This window comes from Ambystoma mexicanum, chromosome 5q, assembly GCF_040938575.1.
Source record: "Ambystoma mexicanum isolate Mex_15411 chromosome 5q, UKY_AmexF1_1, whole genome shotgun sequence".
Taxonomy (NCBI): Eukaryota; Metazoa; Chordata; class Amphibia; order Caudata; family Ambystomatidae; genus Ambystoma; species Ambystoma mexicanum.
Genome location: NC_090933.1, coordinates 718663054 through 718688851, shown reverse-complemented (window position 1 = coordinate 718688851; position 25798 = coordinate 718663054). Strand labels below are relative to the sequence as shown.

The following is a 25798-nucleotide window of genomic DNA, read 5'->3' as shown; positions in this document are numbered from 1 at the left end:
ATTACTATTTCAATGTTTGCCTGTGGGAAAAACATAATGGTAAGTCTGGGTATAAAGCCACCATAATGTATCTGGGAAACTGGACGTACATTACTTGTTGTTAACCACCTATTACTCTTTGAAACAGAGTAAGATGGGTTTTTGGACTCAAACATCAGGTTTGACTCAACACATCATGAAAAAGGCTGGGATGGCTTAGTGTCAGATCCCTCTACTTCACAAGATCAAGCCCTTCCTCCCAATCCAGTAGTTCTGAACAGTTGTGCAGGCCCTAGCGATCTTGCATAAGGACGGGGGTCACACCTTCCTTGCAGCTTTTCTGTCAGTTCACCAGGATCCCCTCAAAGTGACTCTTTTGACACCATTACTTACCTGATCACTGGCTCTAGGTTATTTGACCACATCACCCCACTTTGTGCAAATTGCACTGGCTCCTCATACTGGCTAGGATCTGGTTTATAACTGCATACCTCACCTACAAGGCAACCAGCTCCAGTATGTTCGTCTTCCTGATGGCCAAACTAAAAACATCAAATGGCACAGTAAGACCATCTCCAGACTGGAAACTAGACTGGCTCAGAAGAGGATAACTAGGAAATAGTTCTTCTCATGCTATGCTCCGCTCCTCTGGAACTCCATGCAATCTGGACTGCTCCAAGTATCCTTCACTTTAGGAAAGAACTGAAGATATGGCTCTTCCAACGATATCTTGTTGTAACCTTGATTACAGCTATCTTGTGCACTCCCCCATTCATATATTGTACTTGGATCATTACTAATAATGTTTACACGATGACTTGTTAAAGTCTTGCTACCAGTGTTTCCCTCTATAACCTGTACAATGCTCTGTTGATACAGGGCTTGGTTCCCACTATAACAATATATAATAAAAACATGTTAATAATATGCTGTTTATTCTCTGAAATACTGGGTTATGGTCCACCTCAATGTGCCTATATGCAATCACAGTATCACAAAAAATGAATCTTCCCCTTTTACATCACACCTCCTTAGGTCTGGTTCTCTTACACGCTCTTTTCCATCATCTTACCATCTCCCTACTCCTTTCTTCGTCCACAGAGTAAGGTGTGGATACCCAGTGTGGGGGACTGACTTCTAGACAAGCTGTTTGAACTTCACAGTTTAATTTAATTTAATATTTATTGTGATTTAGTTTACACAATAAACTTTACACATATTATACAAAAGTAAAACAAAACAATATCGCAATATCCTTCACATCCTAACATTCAAATGATAACATGAATGTTAGAACTTCACAGTGCTTATCTAGACCAGTATAGAATTATTTCAACATAAAATAACATCTGGACAATGATGATTTGATGTCTTACATATGTGAACTGTGCTTATTATTTCACTGTGCCTCTCTTTCATTTCTGAAGGAACACCTTTTCATCAGGCTGCTATTAATAGTGAAGCTGAGGCACTCCCAGAAGTATTTGTTGTCTTTTTGTTCATGACTAGTATCTCCTAATATGGCAGTTCTGGGCCAGGGTCTCAAGCTATACAACTCTGAAATGTCTTCATTGGAAATAACTCATCCTTGGGATTGTGTACCTCTCAGTCAGGCCATCACTGCTGGCCCCACCAGGCAATCTGTTGCACTGCCAAATTTAGGAATTATTTCTTTGGACACTTTCATGTGGTAGGTTATCCATAGGCACTTACCTTGTATGCAAACTCTCAGTGGCATGGTATGGTTGGAGACACTGAGGTGTAACACATCCTATCTTGAAAGCACGGGCACAGATGGGTTTCTGCTCATTTACTGACATGATGAAATTCACATCATCCCTGTAATCTTTAAAGACCAGACACAGTCCACCAGCTGTTACCCAAATACCCCTAATTCTCTGTAGCTAGTGCAGGCCACATACGTACGCATCGCTTATTGTGAATATTGTTGTAATTAATTTATTGAAAATGGAATCAATATAGTACTTGACTATTTCTTTTATCACAATTAAGTTACACAACGTATAACAATCGCATATGAAATCAGATAAAATGTTACTCATCCTTACACCATGTCATTGTTCAAACTACAATTTCATTAATAAATATCACCCCTGCTATGGTCAATGCCAGTAGGTTTTCGGCCCATACCCTATGCCAGAGGGATTCAAATGTATAGGGACCGAAAAGGGAAATAATCTGCGCCTGCGATCGTAGGTAACAGTGCAGTCCTGCAACACATGCTTTCAGGTCTCCTTCCCAACACACTGAATTACAATATTAGCTGCAAGTAGTCTCCTTATTTTCCATGTTCCGAATCCCGGTAATTTCTCCAATGGGCACAATATTTAAACGAAAACGCATGATTGTATTCCTGAACACAACACTACTGACCGTCCAATCAAAGTCCCACAATCTGTATTTCATTTTGGTTGGATTAACAATAACATGACATGACTAATTTGTGTAATCAGGCCAAGGAATACAAAATGCTCAACATTGACCACTGCTTTCATAGTTGGGTCTCCAATAATGGGGCCGAGAAACCTTGAGGGTGTTGTGATTATGGTGTGGCAAAATTGTGGCAAATGAGTGCTCTACAAAGGGCACTGTTAAGAGTAACTAGGCCATTGTCTGTGGCCTTGCGCCTGACAGCGATTGAAACAGTACGCATATATTGCAGCTGACAGTGCAGCGCCCTCCACACCCTGTCCAGATGAAATGGCTTTTATAGATGAAGAGAAAGGCTTGCATATTACAGTGTCTAAAGTGATGCCGTGTTTTGCTTGTGTACAACTTTTTATTATAACAAATGATGTCAACCCTGTATCACAATTGCACATGTTAGAATTATCGTTATTGGTGAAGGAGGGCTTAACATTGTTTGTCTTTCCTTTACCAGTTAGACACTGTGAAAGCACTGGTGAGCGATGAAGACTACGATGGCTGCACACCTCTGCATTATGCGTGCAGGCAGGGCGTACCAGGCTCAGTTAATAACCTGCTTGGATTAAATGTCTCCCTCTACTCCAAAAGCAAAGACAAAAGATCACCCTTGCACTTCGCAGCTTGGTAAGTAATGACGCCGACCAGGATACACTGGCTATGAACATCAGACACTCGGCTGCCATATGCACTGCGTGCTTTTACACCAGGCTTGTTGTCAATCTGTTACAGTTATGGGCGGATTAATACATGCCTGCGACTTCTCCGTGATGTCACTGACGCCAGATTATTGAACGAAGGCGATGAAACAGGAATGACACCTCTTCACATGGCCGCACAAAATGGACACGACAAGATCGTCAATATGCTTCTGAAAAGGGGTGCCCTCCTTCTGAGGTAAAACACAAAGCATACTGTCTGCATAGTGCAATCAAGTGCAACACGCTCGTATTGGGTTGCAGTAAACAGCAATGCTCTAAGCATTGAAACTTACCAAACATGAACGGTTTGCGATGTGTAGCCAGACCACCACCAATGTACACACCCTGGACTACACATACTGATGTGTTTGCTTTCTATGGCACTTTCTAAAAATGGATATGTTCTCTGGATGTTAGGTCATCCCTTCTCTATGTCTATACCATCTTGGTTTGCACAACCTCATTTGCACCTGCTGGGATTCTATTCCCTATACCTGCATTATTTTCCATACAAGATAGTTTCTGGCAGCCTCATTAATTTGGTGTCTAGTAAAACCTTTTACATGTTAAACAATGTATGTATTACTAAAATATTGCATAGCTATTATATTGTTATTGTGATGATATAATTGATGACATTATGTTACTGATGACCACCTGCAGCAATTCTGATGCAGTCTATTCATGGTTAAACAATACATGCGCAAACAGACATTGATCTACAAGGGAACGTTGGGTACCTACAGGCCCCCTATATCTCCTACTGGCCCATTTTCAGATGATGTGTGAATATGTCTCGTAGATTCCTGTTTGACTCTGCCAGACAGGACTGTTGGGCATGTATAGTCCATCATCAGCTCTACCTCTAGGAACGTGATGGTGTTTGTATGTGGTTGACAGACTGTGCTAGCAGGGGCAAAGGTTTATGTACATTTAGTGAGAGATGTGGATGATGAAGGTTATAAGGACGTGGATGATGTCTCTGTGCTTCCTCTTGCTTCCGCTCTTTCTCTCTTCTTGCTCCACTTGCATGGAATTCTCTTCCCCAAGACATCCGAGAAACCGTCCACATGGATTTGTTTGAAAACAAACTAAAAGCCTGCCTGCTTGCCTCCGAGTAACCATCGTAACCTACCTCTCAACTGCCTAATAGCTAACATTTTTCTCTCACCTCTAACATGCCTCTCTCTCTCTCAATTCCTCTGCCTCCACTGTAGTACTTCACCCATCACGATATGCTATGATATTATATGTTATGTTATGTTATTTATAACTCGCTTAATACCGAGAGGTTTCTAAGCACGGACCCGGGGATCGATCCTGTGGTGATCAGTGTCGTTTTGCTTCCAAGGCGAGCATGTTGCCCCTATCATGGTCTCATCCCCAGTACAGCTGGCCGTAGCGCCTTCCTGCACTTAAACATGTCCAATGTAGGTTGTCCTTAATCTATGCATGTCCACTTATGCATTGTCCCCGGTGACTGTTCAATTTACTCCAATCCACAGCCTGGTCAGAATGTCACTCAAACTCACCCCATTGTAAGAAGCTCACTGCTTCATCAAATCTGATTTCTTATCTATTGTACATTCTTTTTTGATCAAAAGAGCATTGTTCCTCCTGTATACAAATATACATAAAATAAAAAAATAAATAGGGATGTAGAAGTGGAGGAGAATGTGAAATTGAAGGGTAATAATTAGTGTGATGTGGAAGTTTAGAAGGATTTGAACATTGAGAGTGGCCTGAAAATGGAGAGAAATGTTGGCGAGGAGGGACATGTGCAAGTTAAGGGCGATGTGGATGTTGAGGGTAATGGTGATGTTTGGGGTGATGTGGGATGAGGTGTGGAAATGTAGGGCAATGAGGAAGTCTAGGGTGATGTGGAGTGGGCTGTGTGATGAATCAAGGGAATGTGTCCCTTATTACAAAAGGATGCCCATTCTTGTGAGGCTAGGGAGGTGAGCCTGCTCCGCTATACCCTCCTTAAGGGTAGAGGGAAGTGGGACCTCACTGGGAGAGACTCCCCGTAGGGGACAAGGACTCCCATTCCTGTGGGGAAGTCTCTAAAGCTGTATGCATTATGAGCTACCTGCAATGCTCTCAAATATCAGACACCTTCATACTTCAAGATGTAGCCGAAGAACCTTTGCAGAAATGCCATTATCCTATTTAAAAAGAATATGTCCATTTCAGTGAGAATAACCAGCCTACTGAAACAGATTAATTGATTCATTTTGCTACTAGTTTCCCTAATAGTAAAAGACCACCTACACTTCAGACAATTCAACACCTCATTAAAGGACAACTGCAACATCCTATCCTTGAAACTGTCGACCTCCCCTACCTACACAATCTCTGCCCATCTGGTCTACCGTCCGCCTGGGCCCACATTATTATTTGAAGAAGATCTACTTCACACTATTGGTCGTAATTTAAAACCGTCCTCACAAGTGTTCCTCCTCGGCGATCTCAACATAGGACTTAACAACCTCACCTGCCACTTCTCTAGCCAACTCTTTGGTCACTAGGTTTCTGACACTGCATCCACAACCCCACGCATAACAAAGATTGCTCCCTTGACTGGCTTGCCGATCTCAATTGGCACATCTCTGTCATTGGCAATATTTCTTGCCCCTGGTCTGACTACCATGTCATCTCCTTCTCCATCCCCATCAGCCCACCTGACACTGCACCCACCAAGCTGTGACCTCCTGTTCTGTCCCGTAGCTCCCGAAAATTTACAAAAGACAGCCTATTCCCCTTCCTAGAAACCCTTAAACCAGAGCTCTTCACTTCCAACGCTAAGAATCTTGTAGATCGATACACCAAAACACTGGCCAATGCAATTGACACCATCGCCCCGCTAACACTAAAAAAAGTCAAACCGGTTGTTGACCTCAACTCCTGTTACACAAAGGACTTAACGGCTCTCAGAGCTAAAAAAGACTTGCAGAAATTCACTGGAAATAGAATCCCTCAGAAACTGCTATACTAACATTTTCAAACCTCTCCCTAGTATTAAAAAAAGTGATAATCCATACCAAACCTTCCACATACAATGCTAAAATCTAAAGTGAACTCAGACACCAAATAATGATTTTCCATCTTTAGGGAATTGGAAGCCCCATTTGCCCAAGCCTCCTCCTTTACTAAAGACCAGGCCTGGTGTGATAGCACAGGATGCAATGCTGCAGAAATTAGAACTGCTAACAAATAAATATTGGCCAAACGAGCTAGCCTCACCCACTCCAGCCAGGCCACACTCATGCCTATCACCAACCATTCTGAGATCCTCTTCTTCACCTTCCACAGCATCTCCAACTAAGAAACCCTAAACATTCTAAAACGTTTAAAACCATCAAGCTTTAAAGGGGACATCTGCCCAGCACCCTTAGCCAAAGACTGTGCTGCAGCACAGGCGCCTTTTATCACGGATGTCAACACCACCTTCTCAACTGCTGTTGTTCCCTCCAGTTTTAAGGACGCCTGTGTTATGCCCCTTGTAAAAAAATACTCTTGACACAGCCTCACCCAATAACTACCGGCCCCTTAACACAGTCCCCTTCCTATTCAAAATATTTGTTGGAGCAGCCTATATTCAAATACAACAGCATATAGAATCAAACCTTATCCTAGGGACCCGCCAATCTGGCTTTCGCCCAGGACATGACACTGAGTCAGCTCTCCTCAACCTCAAAAAACAAATGGACGGGATTAGGGACCAAGGGAAACATTCCTTACTGCTCCTCCTAGATCTGTCAGCAGCCTTCGACTTAGTCGACCATAATATCATTTGTCGCCACCTTACCTCCTCAGCATCTTTTTTACAGGAAGCAGCATCCTGGATCGCCTCCTTCCTTGAAGGTAGAGTAATGAGTGTATTTTCAGAGAATGCCTCTGCGGCTCTGGCTTCTATTAACTGTGGTGTACCCCAAGGATCCTGTGTCTCGCAGACACTTTACAATATATTCACAAGCTCCTCTTTGACCTTCTTGATTCCATCAGCATAGCCTACACCAACTATGCTGACAACACACAAATCCTTCTCCTCCTCTCTGGCTCCCACATCAAAGACAATGCTACGCCGAGCACTACCTAGACCTCCATCCAAGCCTGGATGGCTACCCATGGCCTCTGTCTCAATGATGAGAAAACTGACCTTCTCATCATTGACCCCTCAGCTGTTCTAAAAAGAATTGGGCCCCAAGTAAGCAGCCTTTAAAATGGATGGAACTCTGGGCCCGGTCTCTGCAGCTGTTAAAACTCTTGGAGTCTACCTGATGCAACTCTCTTACTCACCCGGCAAGTGAATGCCATTTCATCCTTGGCAGCCTACTCTACAAAGCTTCTAAATGTGGCCAGACCCTCCCTTTCTAGTGATAGTTGCTTAACGATTGCCTGTGCTGTGGTGGGCACCTTATTGGATTATTGCAATGTACTGTTTGCCGGTACTTCGGCCCAAAACGTAAAGAAACTCCAGACTATCCAAAATAATGCCCTTTGTGCCACTTTTAACTTGCCCAAGTGAGAACACATCTCAGCTGCCCACAGAGTAGCACTCTGGCTGCACGTAAAAGAAAGGATATCCTTCAAGACTCTCACAATCACCCACAGGTAAATTTCCAATTCTGCCCGCCTTACCTAGTTTAAAGAATCACCAAGACTCACTCGACCAGACGTATCAGAACCCCCTACACCCACAGACCCGTTATTTCCAAATTCAAACAAGCAAAAGCACAGAGAAGAGATGCAAAACCAGAAAGAGAGAAGGGACCATGAAAAAGCAAGTGCGATGAAGGAAAGGTACTGGCAGCTACGAACAAGCGAGAAGGATTTAGAGGAACCAGACTCCGAAAGACGTTCTGTGTCATAGACAAAAAGGTAACTGGGAGGACGGACGAGGAGGGAATCATTATGCGGTACAGCCAACTCATCTCAGTGTTGGTCATGCAATGAAGTTGATCTTGAAACAAGTAAAGTTAAAGCCTGATAATATCAAAGAAAGGATTATTGAAAATCTAAAAAAAGAAAGAGAAAAAAACAGTGATCCCAATTCCCTGGGGAAAGGGAAAAAGAAGTTCAATTTAATTTGAACCTGATGAACTTAGAATGTGATAACACAAAAGAGCACATTAATGAAAAGCTGAATAAAGATAGCGAAGAATCAATGCTAATAATACCCTGGGAAAAGGCAAAACTAGTACAGCAGAGCCAAGGTCACCGAGATCAAAGCGTACTGCGCTATAATAAATCAAGGAGGACAGCCTCCACAAACACATGTATTCATATATATCTTGAGAATCACAACTAGAATTGTGTAAAACGTATAAGAGATCCGTAAATTAAATTACTGAAGAAGGAGAGTTACAGAAACTGATCAAAGAAGTCATAAGAAACTATTTAAGGATGATACACTATTCTAAAGAGTGATACTAGAAGTATCCTGAGGAAAAGGTAGCCATTCTCTGAGCCTAAGTTAGTTTTCAAAGTGGTAGTGACAGTGAGGGAAGTTTTTGATATTGGGCTTCTTCATTTAGCCTCCTACAACTGACTGACACATACCTTAGGTAGTAAAATAGGTAGGGACCAGTTATAGGGAAAGTAAGGTCTTATCATTCTTACATTAATAAACCATCCTGAAATATGTCATTTCAAAGTCTGTGTTCTTCTTCTGACTTGCCACAAATGGTGTCAGAGGGGGATCTATACCAGCTGATAGAAGTCGGGGACCCATAATATTTGCAAAACTAAGCACTAAGGCCACAAATCTCACTGTCGCCACAGCTGAGTCCATAGGGTGTGACCTACAAATTACTGAAGACATTGAAATACCCCTGGGTGAGAGATGTCTAATCACCATGGGGTTGACATTAAAAAGGGGATTACTATATAGAGGCTATGTAAAACCTGATAGAGTATGCCAAACCCAACTGTTGGTGCCCCGAAGTTATAGGCGGACTGCATTACAGTTGGCACACTCCCATCTCACTGCAGCTCACCAGGGAATAGGAAAAACTTAGAACCCAAAAAATACCTAATTTTATATCCACCTGGGAGATATGTCAGAAAACAGGCAACACTCCTATGCCTCCCACCCCTTTACAGTGCTTACCCATAATTTAAGTCCCATTTTCTTAAACTGCTATGGACATAGTCGACAACCTAGAAACCTCCAAATTGGGAATTGCTTCATCCTGGTAATCCTTGACTATGCCACTCACTATCCAGAAGCCTTTCTTCTGCATAATAATACTATGCAACACATTTGGAAACATCACTTACTAGTTCCCTCCAGAGTAGGGTTTCCCAAAGAAATCCTCATGGACCAGGGTACTATCTTTCTGTCCCACTGGATGCAGGAGGCAAAATATATCTTCAATATTTAAACCTTAAGGACATCAGAGTATCATCTCCAGACCGCTTCAACCAAACCTTGATGAGGATATTACAGAAGGTAGTGGAGACAGATGGAAAGAACTGGGACGTACTGACACCTGGGCCCTCTTTGCAGTCAAGAAAACCCCTCAAGCTTCCCGGGGATATTCTCTTTAGCTTTTACGTGGAAGGGAACAAGAGATGTCCTGGACATGTTAAAAGATACATGGGAGGAAAGGTAAGAAGTCTTGTTGCCAACTTCTCAAACCACACAAAAGTTAAAATCTCACATCAAATCAGTGTAGAACTAGGAAACAATGGGCCTCATTACTAGGTCGTGTGGAAACAAGGGTGCCGGTAAGCTTACTGGCACCCTTATTTCCGGCCTGCCACACTACGAGTCTACCTGCAGGGGCCGTTGCACCCGGTAGGGTCAGACCTGCCGGATGTAACAGCACCTGCAGGCAGACTTTTTACGGAAGCACTGGCACTGTTCCTAATGGTACCAGTGCTTCTGACTTTTCATTCCCTTGGAGTCCTATGGAACTAAATGGGAATCGGGTCCTACCGATTCCCCCACCTGACTTCCCGCTCCACCAGGATTTGTAATGTACCAGTGGCACTGGGAAGTCAGGCAGCAGATTCAGTGTTTCCAGGTCAGCAGCAACCAGCCTGTCGCCCCGGCGGATTACCACCAACCTCGTAATGAGGCCAAATATCTAGTCAAATGGCTGGAGTGGCCTGACAAATTCAACAGTTGGTTGGCCGTCGCATCTCTAGAGGCCACAGTTGTATAACGGGCGAGGCATGCAGTCAACACATTATACTACCCAGCAACGATTTAGCCAAGACATTCCCCAGGAAAACAAGGATGTCCAACTTCATTAAGCTGGCCAAACCCATACATTTTGAGGGACAATAGAGAGTGGTGCTCACTGAATTTCAGTACATCTGCTCAAGGGACACTTTAGGCAAAGGGGAGGACCTGTTTATCATATCAAATGAACAAACCACTGAGACTCTGGTTGGGCCCGTTCACTGAGGGGTATTACCCGAATATAAAGGAGCTTGTCAGGTTGATCAACCAAGCTGTATCAACCATAACCGAGTATGGTCATACGACATTACAGTTAGACCCACAATAGCGAAATGTTTTTCTGCAGGGTCCAGATGCATCTGTAAGGTTTTCAACAACAGGGAGACTGCGTAACATAGTGGGAAACGTGCAACACATTGTAAGTGAAGAACTAGGGGACAATACCTAACATTAACAGGTGTTTTAACAGCTTACTGCTTTACAGTGATATCTTGGAATATCAAAGGGTGGAGGATAACTATGCCCGCTACTTTTCAACCATGGATAAAGGGAATAACGATGATATTGTGAACATTCAGTACAACAAACCCGATTACGCCACCATGTGTAAAAACCATTTCAACACCATCAACGTACAGATAAGAGACAACAACACAGTTTGTATCATTTAAATACAGAAAAACTGGCTTCAGTGACCCAGGGCCTATATGGACTATTACATAAACCAGGCCGGTTAAAGCATTCAGCTGTATTTTAGTGGAAGCACTGTAATGAACAGCAGGGCTCAACGGTATCTTTAGAAATCTCTTCAGATGCCTAATGCTCTTCCTATGTCACGGCTTCGAATGAGCTAAACCGCACATGAAAACGGCTGCCTCCAATATTTCAAACAACGTTATGGGAAGTGTGACAACTGTGGTTGCCGAGCATCTCGCCAAAAAGAAAAAGGAGGGCAAGGACAAATCTTGATTCATTTATAGATCATGCAGGAGCATTAAGAGGAAGAGATTGAGGGTCTGATGCAGACAGCCGAATAAGAAGAAGCAAGTTATCCCTAAAAAAGACAAGGTTGTTGATATCTTTTAAAGAACAATGCCTTCTTACACAGAACCTCAGAGAGTGGGTGAACTTGGAACGTGTTCTCTTTATCGTACCTCTGACCCAGACTAGTATTGATAACAGTTTCTTCATGGAGGTCTCGGTTCTAGCGGCACTATCAGCGCTACCCCCCCTAGAATTCTCTGTATAAGGCTCTACAGACATGTATATGGATTTGAACGATATGATGCTGCATCTAACCTGTAAAATAACAAAGATGAATGGGACTGGCATTGCGGCTACAGCATGAGTGGCCACGATCACCTATCCCATAGCCACCATGTTCAACCAGGTGGACATGGCGCTGGGCGACCAAATGATAAGACAGAGTGATAATATGTAGGCCTACAGGGCCTATATAGGGAACCTATTAAATTATGGCCACGATACCCTGGATATGCATCTCTCGGCAGGCCCCTTTTACTGCGACAATGTAGGGCATTTCGACAACACCGCCCTGGATGGTAAAAACACTTGGTTTGCAAAGAGAGTCTCTTACGCCAGGACCAGTAGAGTATTTCATTTACACGCTGACATTTTCTTCTAGGATAAACTATTTTTCAATGGAATGGACCTTAAAGTGACACTATCTTGAAACAGATGCTTTTTGCCCCTAGAGCGGGGATGCCGAACAATACAAACTAGTCCAAATATCAGCTAGTTTATTCATTAAACAAGTGAGCGTCTCTCCGATCATTAGGCTGGCGAATGCAGAGGTGTTGCAAAAATACAATACAATACACTCTAACATTAGTTATGCAGAGCTGCATAAGGATGGTGTCCTGATACCTGCTAAAGCATATGCGCCTAACTTTGGAGTGCTGCGCATAATCAGGAAATACATGAGCCTGGGGGCTGTCAAGGGGAAGCACATGCGTGATACGCCAGTTTGAATCACATGCAGCAAGTATGCGCTTGGCTATACACTGCTGGCCTTAGAGCTAAGACCCGACAATGCATCCGCGAGTTGTTTCAAACCCCTCAGGAGCAGGAACCTATGTGCAGTGATAATGTTTGAAAGAATCCCTAACCGTTATGCACTCGTTGTTAGTGTGGAGCGTTCTCGAGATCAAAGCATAGAGAAACATACTCTTTGATATTGAATGGCTACTCTATGGTTAAAATTATTTCTGCGTAAGCATATACACGCTCAGGAAACATTTCACTGTGTGTATGCCAGTGATACATGTCCCAAGCGGACAATGGTGGCGAAAATTGATCCACAGGCCCATGGCGTAACACACTGGATAGTGTGAAACAGGCATGGTATCATGAGAGATGACACAGATAAAAGATGTGCAGTACGAAAATATACTTTATTAATGACCACGATGGTGTAACGCCTAACTTTGCCTATACTATAGTGGGAATTATCCGTATCAAAAAGAAACTAATGGAGTCTGTGTTTGCAAGTCCAAAAATAAAAGTCTGTCTGTGTCAAAACCTATGCTTGCCCTCACAACTATAAACATGGTGTAGGAATCTTCTCAGCAAAATATAAGTGTGCAAAAGAAAAGGGTTAAGCTACTTTCAGCTTGAGTTTTTCTTGAGTTCCCTATCTCAAGTTCATTACAGTTCCAATAGAGGTTCACTTCAATAGTGTTTTGTCAAGTTCTGAAATGACCTTCTCCAAGTTCGAATGTACCACAATTCAAGGGTTATAGTGATATCATTTAATGCAAAAGCATCGAATGCAAAAGCCTCGAAAGAAAATGCATCAAAAAAATGCATTTATTTCCATTATTTTTAATGGGGTCTGCCCCCCACCCCTGTTTTTTTACCCCTTAAAACCCATTATAATAAAACTAAACTTTACCTACGAAAAAAATGCATTTTTTCAAGGCTTTTGAATTCCATGCTTTTGCATTCCATGCATTGTATTTGATGGAATCACCGGATACCCAATTCACTCAAAGAGGAGGTATTGGGATTCCCTTCCCCATGTTGAAATGTAGCACAGTTCAAACCAAACGGAGGTCCTGAGACTCCCTTCCTAAAGACAGCATTCTCCGGTTATTTGAATCTCAGGATTCCCTTCCCCAAGGCTTTAACATAGCGCTCAGTTGGTTTCATCTACTCAAAGTTCAAAAGAAAGCACTGGGTCCATTTGACCCACCTTCAGGTTTGCTTCACCAATTGTTTCACAGTTCATTACAGTTTGTTCACCATTCAGGGTTTCCTGGTCTATGCGCAGTTGTCAGACCACATGATCTACCCATAAGTCACGCAACCAGGAACCTTATACTTTTCTTTGGCCTGATTCTTGATGTTTGGAACTTTCACAGCAGGAGACTTCCTGGTCTAGGCACAGTTGTCAGACCACACAGTCTACCCATCACAGGTTGCGCAACCATTAATCTCCCCAAAGCTGTTGGGCCCATCATAGGCTCTTCTGCCTTGGGCTTTCACTTTCCACACTTATCTTCCTTGTAACACTCTTTAATTCCAGTTATTGTCTTGTCATATACTTGTGAATCTTTCTCACAATTGCACTTATAATTGACAGCCTTTTTTATCTTTGGTAATATTCAAAACAACTCTTCAATCTTTGACATGACTTTAGTTCTGTTCATACTGCAATTTACAGGCAGTGTGCCGTTTGATATTTCTATTTGTCTTAGAGTGTTCAATCACTATTTAACACATCGTAGTTTACTTAAATAGCAGCTTTATTTCAGTTCAGTATTCAATGGATCTAGCATTTATTTGTGCTCGTGGACCATTACTTATTTGTGGTTCCTTCGGAGTGCTCCGGTCTCTACGGTATCATCTGACACTTGGCAGTTCTTCGCAACTCCTTCCAGCGGCTTCCACTGTTCCAGCTGATCTTCTCCCTAAATAGGAAACAGGCTGCCAGTTCCCCAGGCATGTATCCACACACATACTGGCCTCTCTACTCTGCTCCACATGCAGTCCACATCCGCTCTGGTCCCGGCTGCTTCTGCAGCTGCACCCAGGTTTGGACGTGGACTGCTTTTCCTGTTCCTCTTCTCTATGGCAGCATCTGCTGCTCACCTTCCAATATGAGGGCTCCCTGTCCTGCAAAGACCCTCTTGCAGATCTCCTGGGATCGTTGCCGGCATCTTGACTTACCGGGGATCCTCTCCTCTCCCTCTCTGTATGATTTTGGGCTCCTCCTTTTATACTCTTTACCATTATTAACAGGGTGCAGGTGAAGGGGGATAGATGCAAATGTCTGACCTTAAATATGCTAGTCTGACATGCCTGATCTTCAGTACCGGCTGCCTCCATGCCGCTCTTCTTCATCCCAGTACCTTAGCAGCCTCTTCCTCTTCTTAGTATTTTGTGGAAAACTACACAGTAAAATGGGATAAGATTGGCAAAATCCCATGAAGACTAAGGGAGGGTAGGTCAGTGTTAGTGAAGTGGGATACCATGTCTCGCCTTCAGGCACCCTCTCTGCAATCCCAAAGGACCCCTCACCTAGGTGATCCTCCCTCACTTGTTCAAGCCCAGGGTCGGGTTCCAAAAACCACGGCCCTTCCCTGGCCACCTGACCAGAAGATCCCTGGGGAGTAGATGTAGGAGTGCCTTCAGTTTTCTCACAATAGCTTTGTGGTTGGAGAGGGACGTGCACACTGCATTTGACAGTTTGGCAAACTTCCCACAACACCCCACATATGCCGAGTTTTAACAGAATATGTGGAAAGCATCGCAAAGTATGTACGTTATACCACCATACCGAGAATCTAAACCATTACCTGTGGTCAGCACTGTATATTCTTTATCAGTCAAATGACGGAATAGATACAGTGGTCGGCTGTTTTGAAAATGTATTTGAACAATCGCAAGTGCAATGATTAAATGGTGACCAGATTCAATACCTAAGCTGTAAAGATCTCTTAAAATGTTTACAGTGTGTCAAAAATGTAATGTGGTTCATCTATCTAGTGATACATGTATCAAAAAAATAACTTAAAAAAATTAACAAGCTTTGTGTGTTATTATACATAATAAAAAGGACCGCGTAATAAAGAATGAGTCAATTTGCAGGCGGATCTAGCTTTCCCACGTTACCCACCACACAATGGAATGCCCTTCCGCCCAACCTAAGAATGATTGAGTCCCACCAAGCCTTCCGCAAAGCAATCAAAACACAACTCTTCGTCTAATACCATTCAATTGCTTTCTTATGTCTGACTAAACTGTGTGTATGTATTACTGCTGAATTTTGTACCTGCAACTAAGAGACCTCTCGGTCACATGTAACCTTGCCAACTGAAAATGCGTATACACTTCATGTAATAAGTGCCACAATGCCTCTGGGCTGCAGGTGCGCTATACAAATGCAAATAAATAAATAAAATAAATATTTTTTAAATTTGAAAACAAAATGTATTTATAAAAACTAAAAAGACAGATTTAATAGAGAAAGGAAAAAGTTTACGCCATAAACATTTCAATGCAAAAAGAAAATAAATGTATACGTTCAGACAATGGATGGCTAGTATTAATCAGATAACCAAATAGGCCGGATCCATCTCCGGCACAGCCTAGATGCATCGGAGCTATGGGTGGCTGGGGCGGCATAGATTTGTGACGGGGTGGGTAATGACTCTCTAACCCATTGGGTATTCTACCGCTCTTCAGGGCTGGGGAACGGGATCTGTTTACAGGGGTGACTGATTGATCTAAAAGGCTGCGTTGTTGTCACGGGGTAGCAGAGACACCACTTTTTAGCCACTGCAGAATGCGTTGTTGGGCAACATTACCCATAGCGGATGTCTGGATATTTAAATCAGAAACCGCTTGCATGAACTCGTTCCAGTTGATGGGGCATTTATTATAGAAGTGGGATGTCGATTCGTAACATGCCGTACTAGATCATGCAGGTTTGAGTGAGCCCCTTACAACCCTACCTCTGTAGATAAACTCCCCCCTATTAGTCCATGTGGCCACATCCTTTCCAAGTTCCAGCTCATGTAGCAATAGTTCTACACTAGGTTTATATCACTGGCTCATGGTATTCACCACATTTGCCACAACCGGGACTGACCCTGCTGGAACCTGCACAATGCAAAAATCAGCGGACGGCATGCATAAGGTTAGTTTGTTTATTCTGCATCGCTGCACCGGGCCTGTTTTAAGTATTTATGCATAATGCCCATATATAAGGCCACTTTAGCATGTGCCGGCAAATCAAGTCTGTTTAAAACATCCTTAATTTCTGAGTTGAGCCACATGGTGGCAACCTTACATATACCACAATCCGTAAAGGGTGTGCCGGTCGCCAGACTTTCTAACTGCCGCTTGTCCAACAAATACCTTTGATGGGCATGCTCCATCACTGCCCCCAAAGCAAGCTGGTGATTAGCAGTAGAGCTCTGCCTATGAGAGATTTTATGCCTCAGAAATCAGTTTTCTGTTAGTCCATAGCGATATCTGCCTATTGACCAGTTTCTTGATGATGCCCTTTTTCTTTTTCAACACGCTTACTTGATGCTGTGTTAGGGGGACGTGTCCCTTTAAAGTGTTCTGGGCAATCTCCGAAATAGCGGCCATCGATCATCAGAGACTGTGGCTAGAATGGCCTTGTGTTGTTGAGGGAGGGGGGCGTTATGAGCAGCATGATGTTTATCTCTATGCGTGTCGACATGTTGAAAACACGAATGGCTAATGACGAGGTATTGCATTTAATGGTGTTTTGTGAATGTCTTTCAGGAGTATAAACAGCAGGTAGCTCCGAGCGGAATAAATCGGTGTTCAATATCTAATCCTCTAGAGTGGTTGTTTTTAAATCAACCAGCAGAAATATGTTGGGCTTACTGGTCGCATCTTCAAAAGACTAAATGCGTTTTGAATGGATATATCTGTTGAGCTACCACAGCTAGTTGTTCTTCCGAGGGGTTTTTAAATAACACTATATAACTAGCATTTTGTGTTACAGATCTTTTGCTCTTGCCCTTGTAGAAAAAGTTCTGCGTGATATAGCAAATGCTTAGATTGCGATGATGGGAACATTGAGTAAAGGCTTTTACTAGCACAGTGCTCTTAACACCCTCAGTCATCAAATCATCCACTCTGATCATATTAACCATGCACGGTAGCAGTAAACGATCATTGTTGACACTATCTGGCATACCCTATACAAAACGAAGGTGCTTAAACTGTTGTTGCAAGGTGGTATAAAGAGGTTGTCAGCAGCTATATAATCACTCAACATTATTGGGGATTTGACTCATCGAGGTGTGGGCGTTTTCTAGAAGTTTTCTGATAAATTAGCTCTTGCCACAGCTAGAAGAACCTGCCAGCACACACACAAACTGAGGTTGTAGCCTGGTAACCATAACACCAAATACTAATGGGTTAACAAACCATGTACAAATATCTACGTGCAAACTCCCCAACTAGGGTTAACTCACTGCAGGATTAGAGTTTCATCCTTCTGGGGCTGGTGAAGCAAATATTATTGTACCTGTGCTGGCCATCATCACATCCTACAGCGCTGGTTACAGGGTGTCAATTTTGCGACCTACAGTGTTCCAGGATTGTCGCCTTGATAGCGGTGGTGCCCTGATGCATTCCCCCCCCTTGTGATGACAAAAACAATCGGCTCCATTGTGAGTCCTTGGGCCCCCTATTAGGTGTTCAAAAGCTCTGCCCATTCCAAAGGTACCTGTTGCAGTGATCCATCAAAGAACCAGAAAAGCCATTCTCTTTCGCACGGGACCTAGACACTCCATAGACGCTTGCTGGGGGCCCCAATCAAGCAAATTCCTCTTGATGATTCTGAAGAACAACTCCACCATGTCAAGCCCTTAGCGTATCAAATTGGGTCCTAATCAGTCTGTGATTAATGAGCAAGCTGCCGCTTTGCATATTTGCAATCAGTAGCACCACGCGTGCTAGAAGCAGCATATATGCAAGTATAAGTTATGTGCATGTGTTTGTGTGTGTGTGCATGATGCATGACCTTACTCCTTGAGTTAGGGAGGTTTTAAACCCCTGAAAGATTCCTTGTTGCTTTATAATGAAATGTCTACCGGGGTGCAGAGTTATTGGCTTAGAAAGCCTTTATTTGCAAAGAGTTCACATTATTTGAAATAAGGCCCCCCATTTTTCTACAGTTAAATCAGCGTAAGCTTAAATAATTCCACAGAACCACACACTTTGCGTAAGCCGTTAAGCAGGTATTTTAACCTGCTCTATACATTTGACCCCATACTTTCTTTATTCTTAGCAACCCTTACGTTCTTGTAACTACAGTTAAATTTCTTGGCATGACTTTTTCCATGTACATATCCCCTCAGGTTGTCTAAACCGCCCCCCTTTGCCATCACCATATCAGTTAATATGGTGATGGCAGCCACAGTCAAGCAGAGGTTTCAAGAAATTGCATTTTTTAATTGACAAAATGTATCAGTGTAAAACACACTTCAGTCCTCAATAACTAATACTCTGTTTCTCAACCCAATACAATATCGCCCTACATGCACAAATTCACAATGCCATCACATGCTTTCTCATAGCCTCAGTGAGTTTCACAATGCCATCACATGCTTTCTCATAGCCTCAGTGAGTTAATCGCTGAAAAACCGTTCAAACAGCACACCTCTTTAACAATTACAAGGAACGAAATGCATCTGGGCAGTTTGTGCCAATATCGGCACAGTCTTTTTTTTTTAAAAAAAAAACTTCAAATAATGCAGATTCTTGCCCAACTCTGTTTAATGAAGGGGTCACCAGGTGTCATTATCACATCCAAGTTAACTTACAAAACACAGAAAGTATATATGTACAGGGAATGCAATCCTGCCAGACCTATTCACCTCCCCTGTACCTTCAATGATTAAAAGAAGCGGTATAAAACTCAGCTAGATATGGAGATTCCTTGCTACAAACATCCAGCTCTTTGTTAAGCCTGTTACCGATAGCATTTGCATCGTAACATGAATGCAACTGTCTTTTGTGACATGTCAGTCTAACAAAACATCCTGCTGTCCAACACATATAAACAGGGCGCTTTGAGATGCTACTTTGTTAAAAATATAGAACCGCTTCTGTAAACTAACAATGGCACTATCACAGAGTAATAATATTTTAATGACTTTAAACAACTCACCTTCAGCTCTGCCATTCAGGGTTGAGGTCATTACGCTGATTCACAAACAGGGCTTGCTTCCAATCAACACCCTTCAGGGGATCACAGTCATCTGCCATGGCCTGCCAACAGTTCCACAGGGATCCACCTAAGTCCAGATAGCCTAAAATCCTCACAGGTCCTGCCCAGCAGACCCACTCACTTCACCACCCAACATGAGACTCCACTCAGGGTATTTTCCAATGATGCCCCCAGCTGTCAGAAATTTCAACGCCAGGAAAACACTCACACGGCTCCCATGATATGGCCTTGCACCGGACAGAAGTGCCCCTGTTAAGGGTTAGAGACAGGCAGCCCACACCCCTCCCACTACTGCTCCCAGGTCAATGAGGCAAGATGCATCTACTCTTGTCCGCGAGATCCCAGATTACCAGCTTGTTTTGCAGAAAAATGCCCTCTGGCTTAATGCGTCACTGTAGCAGAATTAAAAATTAGCCTGGGCCCTGCCGGGTTGCTGCTTAATAATAATAATAATAATAATAATAATTTAGCATGTATATAGTGCTACGAACCCTCGGGTATCTGAGCGCTGCTTATTATTACCCATGGTGTGTGGTGCTCATTTATTGACCTTGGAAGGATGAAAGGCTGAATTTGGCCGTGCCGGGATTTGAACCTGTGTCAGCAGGCTCTGCACAAATGTCAAAGGAGCGCTCTACTCACTGTGCTATCGGACCGGCTTTCTGTCTCTTACATCACATCACCCCGTCATCATACTATCATAAGCTGTAAATAGCCTTCCCATCACTGTTGAGATCTGCACAATGCCAAAATGCCAGTGTAAATCATGGAATTCCTGTCATTCCAAACCCCACGAATCACTATACCGTGCCAGCTGATCACTGAACATCACAGCAACAATAAAACCGTCCCAAAGGAATCCCTTGTTTATGATATATCTGCTGCACCCAAAGTTCACTTCTTTGTATATGCCTGCTGGATGTCTCTGGCAACACCAATCTGGAAGAAATTGCATCATCCCAGCAACAGCAGGGACAATATCACAGAGACCAACCACTGATGGATTAGGCGATCAGGTGACAAGGGCATGTGTAATTCCTTCTGAAATTCAGAGGCACGTCCAGCCAAGGGTGTCCCAGTTAAGAGCAGAACAGTGAAGAGTGAAGACCAGCCATTGACCAGCTATTTGCCTCTTAGCCTATGAGCCTTTGCTTTTTCCCTTCTCCCTGTTGCACCTGTGAGTACCTGAAGCTTCCTTATTACTGTACTGTCTCTCCACACTGTGCTACTAACCTTTAATGCTAAACATACCTCCTATAACACCTCACCACCTCACCTCTCCTCCTCTAAGACGCAAATTCTCTTCTCTTCCTTACTTCATCAACTGGACATTGTACTCTGGAATGCTCAGTGTGTATGCAACAAAACTTCCTTTATCACTGACGACTTTCACTCCAGCTCTTCTCCCCTAGACCTTCTTGCTACCAATGAAACCTGGATTCCTCCATCTGACACTGCCAATCTGGCAGCCCTATTGCCCCATTAGTGGCCTCCCACCTCACAGAGCTCTTCAACCTTTCCTTTGACTCTGCTTGCTTTCCCTTTTCAAAACAGCCACAGTCACCCCTCTCCCAAAAAAGAAAGGGGCTGGCCTGAACCTACTAGCTAACTTTTGCCCTGTGTCTCTCCTTCCGCACTACTCTAAAGTGCTCGAAGGGTTGTGTTCAACCATCTTACCAATTTCTTAGGCATCCACAACCTTCGGGAGCTCTACAAGCAGGTTTCTGCTCCTGTCAACGGAATCTGCTCTCATGAATGTGTCCAAAGTCATGGCCTCTGCAAAGCACTCAAACCTATCCTCTATCCTAATTCACCCTGTCTGCTGCCCTTGAGAGTGTTGATCACTATGATCTCCTGAGTACTCTCTTTCTTCTTGGGTTTCACGATCAAGCCCTTGCCTGTATTGAATCCTACCTTGCACCTCGCCAATTCTCTGTCTCCTGGAGCTCCAACACCTCTCAACTCACTCCTCTAATTGTGGGTTTTCTAAAAGGCTCTGTCTTGGGTACGCTCCTCTTTACACTGCACTTCTGCTCTTGGGACACTAATCTTCTCATTTGGGTTCTCGTACCAATTCTTTGCAGATGACACCTACATCTTCTTCTATTTTCCTGAACCCTCCTTGGAACTCTCTATCCAAATGTCCTATCTAGTTCCCACTTGTTAATCCCCCCTACTCTTCTTCAGCTCGATACCGCTGCATCATCTGTGACCCTTCTCGCACCTTTTCTACTTTCATCTCCGAAACTGGAACAGCAGCTTTCCTCAGCCTCCTAAATATTAGGAAAATCAGGCACCTCCTTCCTTTCAACTCTACCAAACATCTCCTAACTACGCTTGTCTTCTCTAAACTGGATAACTGTGTCAGCATCATCGTTGGTCTCCCCAACTATGCTTTCTGACCTCTCGACAGGATCATTAACTTCACTATCAGGACTCCCTCACCTCACACCTACTTCATTGTACCGTCACCATCCCCAGGCTGGATGGCTGATGAAGCAAATCAGGGCCAGAGTTACATTTCTTCTTCTGGTTCCCAAATCTATTCACAGTAAGGCACCACTGTATCTATCCTCCTCTATCGAACTCGATAAACCTTCTTGTAATCTCTGCTACGCCTCCACAACTACTCTTGTGGTTCCTCAACATCCCTGGGCTTCCTCTCGCTTCTGCCATTTCTCTTCTTCTTGCTCCACTTGCTCCACTTGCATGGAATTCTCTACCCCAGACATCTGAGAAACAGTCCACACAGATTTGTTCAAAACCAAACTAAAAGCATACCTCCTTCCCTCAGAGTTACCCTCTTAACCTACCTCTCATTTGCCTGCTAGCTAACATGTTTCCCTAGCATCTAACCTGCCTCTGTCGCTCACTTCCTCTGCCTCCATTCTAGCACTTTACCCATCATGGTCACGTCCCAAACACAGCTCGATGTACTGCCTACCTGCACTTAAAAATGTCCAATGTTGGTTGTCCTTAATATATGTATGTTAATTTATGAATTGTTCCTGGTGACTGTTCCGTTTACTCCCATCCACAATCTGCTCAGAATGTCCCTTAAACTGACCCCATTGTAAGAAGTTCAATGCTTCCCATCAAATCTGATTTCTTGTATGTTCTTTAGCGATCAAAAGTGCAATGTTCCTCCTGTATATAAATAAATACATACATAAAATAAAATAAATATAACATTTGGCATGTGCCTTGGGTCTCAACAGCGCTAGACTCAAAAAAACAGCATGAGGTTTCTGAACACTGTGGAGAGGGTGGTTTAAAGACAACTAGCTAGCCGCAAACAGGTTGCTGTCTCTACAGCAGACCTTTTCCACCTAGATTGTGTTAATTTACAAGAAACAAGCATTGCACAAGGCAAATGTTTTGGTCTTTTGTATTGATACTGGGAAAACCCACTTTGCCTATAAAGTGAATTCAAATTGGATTATTTTGGCCGCCATCCAAGGTCTCGGGGGGCCATGGCAGCATCTATTTATACTCTATATAAAATATATATCAAAGTTTGATGTTACTAGGTGATGCAGATAACCCAACTGTCTATTGTTATTTTTTGGGCCTCATTACAACTCAGGCGGTAAGGGGTTTACGGCGCCGTAAACAGCGCCGACCCTTACCGCCTGAGTACGAGGTCCCTTAGCGCCATGGCGGATTTAACACCTGCTTTTAGCAGGTGTTAAAATCCATAGCGCTAAAGGACCATGGAGTTAATTACGCCACCGTAATTTACGGTGGCGTAATTAATGCCTTCCCCACTCCCATTATGCCCTATGGGGCAAAAATGGGAATGGGGAAGGGTAAATGGGGATTGGGGACTTACCGCCCCGCCAAGGTCGGAATGGGGCGGTAAGTCCGCCAACCACCATGGCGTAAACGTAGTTTACGCCATGGTGGTAAAGTCACGGCCCAGGCGGTAACTTACCGCCTGGGTCGTAATTGTCTCTGTCAAAAGTCTGGAATGCCATGATGTAACCTATACTATATATAGATTTTAGATCCAGTTAATTTAATATTTATATACATTTTATATAAAAATGATTTCCCAAATTTTGGGAGTTGACTAAAAGTTTTGAGGGTCATTAAATTGATATAATATATTATATTGAATGTTATCTTTAAAAGTAACTTAGTTTATATAAAATGTATATTAAAATGTTATGTAAAGATACATTTATATTGCATTTTATATAAAACATATTAAAATGTCCATTTTATATAAAAATGCTATCAAATATTTTGGGGGTCAATCAAAAAATGTTGGGGTCTTATCAATTTGATATACAATTTATATCAACTTTATATCAACTTGACATCAAAGGGCAGGGTGTGTGGAAGGAAAAGAGCCAGGGCTAAGACCGGAAATGGGAGGGGGCCACATGTCAAAATGCAACTTTGAAAGAATGGGTACCTCCTTGTAATACTGCCCTGCTTCCTATGTTCCCAAGTCTTCTGTTTATTGTTACAAAAACATTCTATGAGCTGATAAGCAGAAGCCCATCTAAAATAGCATTTTCACCTGACGCACAAACCTATCCTAAAATGTCCATTACCCGCGTTTAGAAGTATAGGTATTTATTACGTAGATGATGGGACATTGCTACATTGTAGCATGCAAAATGTTAGTGTTCTCGGAAGAACAATTCATCTAAGGATCAAACATATAAAATGTGGAAAAGAAAGCAACACTTTGCATTTTGTGTGAGAAAGAGATGACTGTGTGAATCACGTTCAAAAATATTTTACAAATATTTGTGAAATGAAAACGTAAAGATATATATCTTGATTTTGTATTTTCTGTGACCTCATATTAAACTATATTGCCTTTCCTTTAAAAGTGACTATAATGGATGGACGAGTCTGCATTATGCGACATTTGGTGGATATACGCGTACAATGCAGATACTTCTGGATACATACATGTGTCTGATAGATAAGGTTGACATCAACGGGGTATGTATTTACATATTTGCAAGATATATCCTTTGCATTACATGATCTGCTTACAAATTCATTTCATATAAGCAAACAGTGACTGGGCATAAAAGGACTAAGGAGATGGATACGATGTTATGTTGGCAAATACTATGCATGTCTTTCCTTGTTCTCATGGTGTGTTAAATGAAGTAGCATATACATGTTACTTTGCACTGAAGAAAATGCAACGCAAATGCCAAAAAAATGTGCTTCAACAAAAAAAGATACAATCATGTTTTGTAATTTTGATTGACTCATGTATTTACATCATTGATTTTTCTGTCATCCATAAGGCATTTCTGAGAACTGACTGATAAAAAATAGACAATGCAACCATGACCCAACGGTAATCATAAATAACACATCAATACTGCCAATAAATGCCCTGGAGCCCCAATTAATCCAGATGCTGCCATCATTTGCCTAAATAGTCGCACCGTGTGCAAGAATTGCAAGGCACTAGAGCGAACCGGCACCAGGTTCCTAGGATCCGAGCTATCAAAATAACAACCCTAGACACAGTGTTAACATGAATCTTAGTTGCTAATCACAGTACTTTGATTCTTCAAATACCACACCAGTGGGAACACTGAAAACTTTGGTTAGTACAAAAGGGCCTATTTATTTCCACAGCCCAGCTGCTAAGGTTCCCTTGATCAGAATATATGTGTGGTCCAGCTACTGTATCAACTCAACAAACCAACGAATTACCAAGCCCAACACCAGGAAGCATCTAATAGAGGTTTCAATCACTGCCCACTTGTATATAGCCACCAATCACTAAACGTATCTTACAGTGACAATGATCACAGGACATATCGGGACCACATTGGACACCCTCCACCCATATATGCTTTCATCCATGCTCCAAACCAGCCAATATTTCTAAGGGGCCACTGCAATGACTCATTGCTATACAAATGGCAAATAACATAACATAACGTGCCTTGGCACTCACACCATGTGTCTCTTATTGCCAGAGCATGTGAATTATTTACCCACAATTGAGAATGGCAGAGGGCAAAGCAGCCTCCTTTGTGCCAGCAAGTCTAACCTATGGGCCCGAGCTAATCCAGGGCACATATGGGGGCTGAGGGTTAGAGGCGAAGCCTCACTGGCTTCTTGGCTTTCGCACCTGCGGCGAGTTGATAGCTAAAGGGGGGAAAACCGCAGGACATCCATATTTGACGTTGCTCCCCTGCAGCTCCACCTAATGTCACAGAAATAAATAAAGGACTTCCTCAAAGCCATGGG

General features: G+C 42.9%; 1 protein-coding gene across 1 annotated transcript in view; it reads left to right on the top strand.

Annotated features, from left to right (window-relative positions):
- The window catches only part of TRPA1 (transient receptor potential cation channel subfamily A member 1), a 1301026-nt gene that overhangs the window by 492467 nt on the left and 782761 nt on the right, over positions 1-25798 (top strand). Inside the window, exons 11-13 of the mRNA XM_069621203.1 lie at positions 2882-3051; positions 3157-3321; positions 24406-24520. Coding sequence (XP_069477304.1) covers positions 2882-3051; positions 3157-3321; positions 24406-24520 — 450 coding nt within the window. The remainder of the gene's footprint in view (positions 1-2881; positions 3052-3156; positions 3322-24405; positions 24521-25798) is intronic.